Source organism: Bidens hawaiensis, unplaced genomic scaffold (genome assembly GCF_021521415.1).
Source record: "Bidens hawaiensis isolate Kalapana, Puna unplaced genomic scaffold, B.hawaiensis_p1.1 tig00028514_1, whole genome shotgun sequence".
Taxonomy (NCBI): domain Eukaryota; kingdom Viridiplantae; phylum Streptophyta; class Magnoliopsida; order Asterales; family Asteraceae; genus Bidens; species Bidens hawaiensis.
The window spans coordinates 190,899-200,260 of NW_027494668.1; the positions used below are offsets into that span (position 1 = coordinate 190,899).

General features: G+C 33.3%; 1 protein-coding gene across 1 annotated transcript; it reads right to left on the reverse strand.

The window, feature by feature from the left end:
• Positions 1 to 5,498: 5,498 nt before the first annotated feature.
• LOC143577344 (uncharacterized) lies at positions 5,499 to 7,261 on the reverse strand. Its single transcript, XM_077061195.1, has 3 exons — positions 6,654 to 7,261; positions 5,887 to 6,059; positions 5,499 to 5,807 (listed from the first exon to the last, which is right to left on the reverse strand). Exons 1-3 carry the CDS (start codon positions 7,083 to 7,085, stop codon positions 5,681 to 5,683), a joined length of 732 nt encoding a protein of 243 aa, XP_076917310.1. The 5' UTR covers positions 7,086 to 7,261; the 3' UTR covers positions 5,499 to 5,680.
• Between the last annotated feature and the right edge of the window lie 2,101 nt (positions 7,262 to 9,362).

Genomic DNA, 9,362 nt, shown 5'->3' on the forward strand with positions numbered 1-9,362 from the left:
CTGTGAAAATTATTCTTCTCATATATTATGTTACAATCATTTTCATATACGATGGGGACATGGAAGGGATATAACTCAACAGTAGAGTGTAACCTTGACTTGTATATTTTATTAATATCAACTTGTAAGCTAAAAGTTGCATCTTATGGCATAGCGATCAGTTGGTTTGACGTTAGCAATTTACCAATAAAACCAATTAAAATTTATGCTAATTGTTATATGCCAACTTAGGCCCAAGCCCACTGATTAGGTCTATTAGACTATTACTACTCAGGTCCATTAGAGTTGGTCTATTACTACACTTGGTGATGGGAAAAAATCATTCATGTTAGGACATGTATTTGGTAATCGGTATAAACCAGTACTTGAGCCTGATCTATATCCGGTTTACCTGATCCTGCTCACCGTTTCATATCGGTTCTCTATAACCGTACACTCTCATACCCGGGCAGTGAAGGATTAATCTTGATAAAGGTTTAAAGTTTAAAGAGTTTGAGTTTGTGTCAGTTTAGTTTATTAATTAGGAATAAGTTTTGGTTATATTTATTAATTTATTTGGTTTTCTAGTTTGAGTCTAATTAGGAGTCTTGGTGAAGTCATAGTTTTAGTATTAATAGATGGTTTAGGGTCATTGTATTTTGTATGGTTTTCGTTTTTAATAATATTGAAAGAGTCGTGATGAGTTCTCACAAAATATTGGTGTTGTTCGTGTTATTCGATCCAATTAAGTTCAACAGACAGAGCCATTGGTTACACATTTTACCATTAATAAAAACAGCTTTATATTTTATTTTTTTTTTTGCAGTGTATTGTGATTTATGTTTTGTAATTTTGAAAATTTTTAAAATATAAAAAGTGAATGTTTAATGTAATTTTTGTGTCTTTACATGTTATAAATTTAGAATTTTTAAAAAATATCTTAAATGTATACATAAACAAAAGATTTAAAAGCTTTTTGGTTGCTCCCTATATTTTCTTAAGTCAACATATTGTTTTATTTATAAATGGAGGTTTTTAATGCGTTTAACCAAAATCCACGGGTTATAACATCTAATTAAATTAAAAATTAATCTTACCAAATATTTGACACGAAATTTATAAAAAATAGGGATATGTTATAAATTAATATTTGATTTTTTTTAAAATATTATTTATAATTAAGAAACAATTTTATATTAAAAAAATAAGCAAATTATGGGTCTCACCAAACTCAGATAGCTTTTAAACCGGGTTATAACGTTTTTTTTATTAGTGAAACCTTTTTATCATCAAACCCGAAGTATATTATTAACTTTCTTACAATAAATAAAATTAAAATCCAAAACAATATATAAATATTAAAAACGAATAATGTAAAACAATCCGTAATACGGTGGATAAAAACTAGTATAATATAAAGTAAAAAAAAGATGCATATTAGTTAAATGAATTTAATTTGTTGTAATTTATTTACATACCTGTGTTTATAAATTTATAACTGTATTGCACTAATACGCAAAAAGCTAAAATAAAAATCTAAGGTTAAACCGATTGCGTGAGTCGTGTTCATATATTACCCGAAACTTCGCAAAACAACGCGATTAACAATCCTTTGTGGTGTTAACCGATAGGTATCTGACAGGTGTTAAAAGTAGAAAATGACTGCAATTGTAATGGCTTTGTTCTTAGGGATTGGGTTGATTTCTGGTTCTGTTATCGGATAGTACTAGATAATCCAGATTCTTGTATGTAAGCCAACCGATGAATATTAATGTCACGGTATCAAAGTTAAGACAAATCCAATGTCTTCTTCATAACTTTAAACAAAATGTCTAGGTCCTTACTATTATCAAAATGTCAGTGTCATAGATAGTGGCCACAACAATCAATGTATTCTTAACAAGAATCTTGATTAAACAAGTTGTAGTTGTAGACCATCTAATATTTATTTGTTTTATATTAGCAATTTAGTATACATATAAAAGATACATGGAACCATAGTTGCAACTTGTAACTAGAAGCCGTTGACTCAAATTCCTAAGGTCCTACTAGATTAAGCTCAAGGCGATCGATCATTTCACCACATACATGACACATTACACATATGCCGATTTTAAACTCTTTACTTGTGAAGCAATTGATTCGGGTTGTGTGTCATCTCAAACGGGTCCAAACGTCCAATCTACAAATTTAGCTAAAAGGGGAACAGGTCAAATGAGTTGAAGGTCGCACAAAATGTATTCGTCTTGCCTACAAACCTTTGAGATCAGTTTATTCAAAGATTTAGATTATTATGGCAAACAATATATTAGTATATTTACTTGTCGCAAACATAATGAATAGATGCGATCCAAGTTTCCAACCTGTACAAAGGAGGAACTTTCCGTAAATGAGCAATTGAGCATATCAATTATGAACAAAGCAAGATATTCACCAAATCTATTATAATATTAAAATAATTTTTCTTTTTATAAATAACATGCATTTACATAATTTTTTTCTAATAAAATAATTTAAAATTAAATTACATTCAACTTCTATAATTTCTCCTCAGTATATTTAATCAAAATTAAATTAAAATAGTCACGTTCATTGATTAGATCGTTTCCACTAGGGGTGTGCTTGGGTCAGTTTGGGGCGGTTTTTGGCCAAACCCATAACCATAACCGATATGTCGGTTAATAGAAAGTAATAACCATAACCGATCCGTTAAGGCGGTTTTGGTTAATCGGTTTTGATGATTGTTGCGGGTTGATTATGGGTCGGTTAACCGTGACCGAGAAAAATATAAGTAGACCTAAAATTGGTACCAAATATGAAAAAAAGAATTACACAATCAAATAAAATATATAATACATAATGAACAAGGATAAAAGAACGATGAACAACAACGAAATCTATGGTGATATCAAGTGAACATACCATCTTCAACCGTTTCGTTCAACTAAATGGGTCGCCTATTGTGAAAAGGTAGCCGCCTCAAACGTACGATTGTGACAACTGAATAATCGTTGAACTGAATTGGGAATTAGTATATGTCTATTTTTTTTTCTTTTAACTTCAGTTATGGGATGTATGTATCTAAATATATTGAACAACTGAAAGGTGCTTCGAACGGAAATTTGAGACAAAGATTTTGGAAGATTTGGAATTAATTCAGTAAACACTGACAACCAATATTATTAATATTATTGGCCTAAATCTAAAAAAGGTATAGAGTTAGCTATTTTAGTTTAGTTTTTGAACGACAATAGATATAAAAATATAGGTTAAGATTTATATAACTAAAGAGTTAATCCCATTTGCACTAATTCCAATTTCTAAATCCCTGTTTCTCGATTAACAGTCGTATAAATAGGGCGGTTCAGTTATGGCGGGTTTGAAATGATCTTTAATTAAAACCGACCCAAATTTGCCGGTTTTCAAAAACTCATTAAACCGACCCACTGGATATGTCGGTTATCGGTTAAAATCGGTTTGGTTATGACGGTTATGGTTCGGTTAATCGTTATGGCGGTTAATTTGCTCACCCCTAGTTTCCACGTATACTTCACATCAATTCCATGTCAAACCCTAATTTTCAAAGAAACACTATCACCGCCTTCTTTAATCTTTTGTTCTTTCGATCCACCGGAAAATCAATAATCATCGCGGGTTCCTTTAAGGAGATATTCGGATAATCTTTTCGAGTACTTAAGTGTATGTAAGGAGATATTCAGATAATTTTATTTTATATGTTCATTTAAAGTTGTATAATTGTTTATATATCTTATTATTTGTGTTACTAAATTGTTTTTTATTAGTTGTTATTTTTTTATGTAAAATAATCCTTTTAAATTGGTGATTATAATATAAATTCATATGGTATGTTACTAAAATAATATTAAATTCATTCTTTTTGTAGTATTTTTAACCACCCATGTATTGAATTTGATTATATATTAAGTTAACTATTGTTTATTGATAGAATACGATCATCTCGAACTAAAAATTCCCACAATTTCCATTTCCAAGCAAGTGAACCAACCAATGAATATTAATGTCACAACATCAAGGTTAAAAACAGAAAAATCTGGATGTCCTTTTCATACCTTTAAACGGCTGGTCTAGGGCCTCATGAATGATAAAACTAATGTCACAAATACTAATATTAGTTGCCACAAAATTGGTATTCTTAACAACTATCTAGATTAAACAAGTTGTAGACCGTCTATATTTATGTTGTTGTATTATTAATATACATATATTAAAGATACATGGAACCATGGTTGCAACTAGAAGTCGTTGACTCAAACTCCTAAGGTCCTACTAAATTAAGTTTAGGGCCCTCAATCATCTCACCATATACATGATATGTTCACTTCAAACTAATTACATAACAATTCAGGTTTATTTCATCTAAAACGGGTCAAATCCAATAATTCAGCTAAAAGTAAACAAGTCAAATGGCTTATTTTTTTTTACAAATATGAGTCAACACATTTTTGGCTCGATCATTGGATTGGTGAGGATAGTTTGCTCTCTATCTGTCCGAGATTGTTTGCTCTTGAAAATAACAAAAATTATCATGTAAAAGATGAAAAAAAGGGATGTTGATTGGGTTTGGGAATGGCGACGCCCTCTTAGAGACGGGTCTAGGAGGCGCAATTTGTTACTCTCTCAAGTATGCTAGAACAACATCCTTGGTCATTGAACAAAGACTCGTGGGGATGGAATTTGAGTGTCAAAATGATTTTGTGATTAAACATATAAAGAACTCGATTGAAAAGAAAATGCTTCTGGAGGCTTTGAGGTAACCTAGATAAAATAAAAGTGATCCCAAAAAGGTAAATATCTTTGTTTGGATGCTTTTGTTGAATAGGTTACTGACTAGGGGTAATCTATTTAATAAAGGCTTGGACGTCCCATACATTTTGTGCCCCTTTTGTTCTAGTGATGTAGAAACTATATAATTTACCAATTGTGGAGTCGCTTTTAAGATTTGGAAGTCAATACTTGCATGGTTACATATAAAAAGGTCTGAACACAATGAACCATAGAGATTTCATGATTTGCTTGATAAATCTCAATTACAAAAATATAAGAAACTAATCATAGAAGGAATTATATATTGTGCTTGTTGGGTGATTTGGGAAAACCGGAATGAAGCAGTATTTAAAGCTAATGATTTGAATTCGAGCTAACTTATGATTCCATTATACATTTTTCGTTTATTTGGATAGTCACTAGAAACAAAAGGATTAAAATTTCTTGGACCGAGTGGCTTCAAAACCCACATCTTTTCATATGATTTGATTTTGTGTTGCTTGGTTAGGTAGACCATGTGTAATGGTGGAGGGGGGAAAGTCGAAAACACCCATCCTCCATTTGATAAAACTCGGGTAAAACAAAGTCAACCCCCACATGGCACTATGCACAAAACAAGTCGAAAACACTACATATTGATTTGTATCAATATAGAAGTTCTTACCAAATTGATGACAATCATAGAATCATTTTATTACATTTATCACATACTAATTACAACTCAACTTAATTCTCTCATAATAAATTAGAAACTATTGTATATTGATAGAATACGGTCATCTTGAACTCAAAAATCTCATAATCGATCAAAAATAACAAGATATAACGAACGAAAAACTAGTTAGACAATCACTACACAATATTTTTGTATTATGAGTACGATTCATCATCCCTACTACACTGCAACAATTGGAAACTGTTGTGAGGCCTCATGAACGAAACTCGGTGTTGTTAGGTTCAAGTCAAGTTCTTCTTCTTCATCCGCATCCCAAAGAAACCGCGCATAAGCAGCCATAACATAACTGTACCATCATTAATCAAAGTCAAACAATGAAAATAGGAAGTAAAAAAAAACGATTAATATCAAGATGTTTATATTACCTGTTGTCCGGAGAAGCTTTAACCGCTTGGTCAAAGTAACTTTGTGCACACGATGCATCTTTTCGTGTCTCCCAAATCAAATCAGCATACATTGACAAGGCGGTTGCATCACTCGGGTTAGCTAGTATTGCTCTAGTGCAATACTCTTCGGCTTTTAAAGCATCGCCTCGAACCTGTTTAAATTATCTAACTAATCGAACCTGACTCGAGCTTTGTTCAAAGCAACACATCGAACCTGACTCGAGCTTCACATTTCAACTTGTTAAGATAAATGAATCAATCCTGAGCCCACCCCGGCTGTGTTCACTTAGTCCTACTAAAACTTAGAGATATGAATGGGTTGAGCCAAGCCCGAGCTTGAGCTTAGTTAGACTCAAATTTATCTTGTTTAACTTACAAGAGCTCCAGCTCGACTCGTTCCAAGCTGTATTTTCTAAAGCTCGAGAGTAGTTTTTTCAAAATCGACCTTTGCTCGTTTATAATTTATTAATTAAAAAGAATGCATTCTTTTAATAATTTTGTATTGAAACTGTAAAAATAATCTCTCTCTTTTGTTATCTTTATTGTAATTTATATGTAATAATAATAGTTATTACATAAATACTTATTTAATATAATAATCTAGTGGTTTAGACTCGTGAGCCAGCTCAAGCTCATTTAAACTCGACTCGTTTCGAGTTTTTAGTGAGTCAATCTCAAGTAGCTCGTTTACACCTAAGGAATTTTAACTACATGATGAATAATTAATAAGATTATTGAAATGTTACCTCTTTCAAATACTTAGCATAATTTCCAAGAACCAACGAGTTATTCGGGTTCGCTTCAATCATATTCCGGTAATAAACATCTATACCATACTCATAACCACCATTATCACCACCACCACCACTGCATATCTTCCCACCAATACCTCCTCCACCAACTCCATCCACCATAACCTGTAACTCACACTCCTCATGATCAACATCCAAACCAGAACTCAAAAACATCAAACCGTTTGAAGTGTTGAGTGAAAGAGTGAGTAAATCAGTGTTTGATGAGGCTCTGGTGATCTTGTTGGGTGAATGCAATGAAAGTGTGTGTGGTTTGTGGTTTAAGTGAAAGAAATCGGGTTCTCGAGTTGATGAGAATGGCTTAGGAGATTGTTGTTGGAACCATGAAGTGAGTGAAGGAGTTGATGAGCTTCTAATTAGTAGCATGTCTAAAGTACAGTATGAAGTAAAGAGAAGATGGTTCAAAGTATTTATAGGGAGAGTTTAAGACAGTATGGTAGTTTTGTAATTAAATAAAGTTTATTGGTTTTTAATACATAAGGGCAAATGTAAAACGAACCGGGTGTCTGGTGTCTGTTTAGATAGAAGTCCGTTTATGTCCGTTCGTTCGTTTAATAAATGAATCGGACATGAACAAAAAAATTGTGTTTGGTAAACTTAACGGATGAACGCGGACAGAGACTGCGTTCGTTCAATAGTGTTCGTGAACATCCGGTAAGGGGATATACTTTTTGAAATTAATATGTAATCGTTATGTTAGTTGTTCATTAGAGTCATTTATGTATATTTGTCCATTAATGTTCATTAGTGTCTACGTCCATTAGTGTCAATTAATGTATGTGTGTTCGCTTGTCCATTAGTGTTCGTCTCTCCGTTAGTGTCCGTTTACGAAACGAATGGACGCGGACAAAGTCATTTCGTTAATGGATGGACACGACAAGGTCTCGTCCGGTTTGTCCGACAAAAGTTTGACGGGCAAACACGGACAAGTTCTCGTATGATTCGGTTCGTTCCGTTTACAGCCCTAGGCAGAAGCGACAACTTGGTACTGGTACCATAGGCAAAAACCCGGTAAATTCCTGGTCCAAGTTCTTAAAAACTTGGTACTTAAATGTTCATTTAAGTGCCGGTACCCGATACCATTTACTCATCCCAACCTTGGGATAGTGACATTGGATCGTTTGGGAGCACTGACTCATGCTCATCCGGTAGTGGAACTTGGTTCGTGAACACGAGGAATAATGATTATTGTGTGTTCAAAAGTGCATTCGGGTACTTTGGTTGTTCGGTGACGCTGCCACAATGAATTCAGGTACTTTTGGTTACATTCAGGTTAAAAGGAGGTGGCTTTGGATGATTGGTTGTTTGATTTGGGTTAATCGGGTAGCTATTTACCTTATTCTCTCAAATACTTATGTCACGTCTTAAATATTTGTGACATCCGTGGCAAAACCGAGTACACCTTAGTACTTACAAACTCGAATAAGCGTTTAACCGCTTATTGCGTAACGAACAAACAAATAACCAAACGGGTCTGGTTATGGTCCGGATATCCCAGGGTGCCATCTATAAGTGATATACGATCTATGCAAGCTAAAATATTAGTAATATGGCCTTAGTTCGATAGCAAACAAAACGAAGTATACTATATTCATTACGTAACAAGTAAACGATAAATCGGTTAATTCGTAGTGCTTAAACGAGTAACCGACCGATACTAATTATGACCCATATACATACTGAGGGGTCATATACGAGTTATATATATGTTATAGAGGCTAACATATTGATATTTAGGCCTCAGTACGTTTAAAACTTTTTAAACGAAAAAGGTTTCGTTTATCGATACGCTATAAGCTTAAACGCAATCGTTAATATCAAAACAAGCATTGTAGCATCCGTTAAGCCGAAAAAGATTTATAAAACACTTATATGACATGTTCTAAGCAATCCGTGAAAATATTTTGGAATTTTACAACGAGTCCGTACGTTTTTCTTATTTTACAAAAATAAGCTGAAAAACACTCGTTTTTGCGCTATTTCTCACACCCGAATTAATTTTCTTGCGAAAAACCGAACCCGAACTAAATTTGAAGTGGGCTTTTCATGTTTGGGCTTGTATAATTAGAGTAATGGGCCAAAACAGCCCATTAAGGGCCTTTTTCTTTATTCCGATCGCCAGCCACCAAACATCACATTTCTTTTTATATAACTTACACCTTAAGCTCATTTATTCATTATAACTCATAAAAGTTTGAAGTCCAAGCAGCTGCAAGGTAGAACTCCAGAAACTCTCAAAAACCTAAGATATACTGAGTTTGCAACCCGAGACCCGGAGAGTGGTTTAAACTAGCAAAATTCATCGAAAACCGACAAGGAATCAGGCTATAAACGAGGCATCTGACTTACTGATACGTAATTTCTGTGCGAACTACGATAAGGTGAGTTTCATGACCCCACTCTTTAAACTATTTTACGAACTTTTGGGGTGGAAAGCATGTTTTTTCACACGTTATCTATCTGAAAACGATTCAGGATATAAAATATCTGAACATTTATATATGAAAAGTCCCTACAAACATAATGATTGACTACGTGCTGATGAAAGATGATTATTATCGTTGACTGATATATTGAGTGGAGATAATACGAATTGCAAAACACAATGAAATTACACGTGATAGCATGTTTATACAAACACGT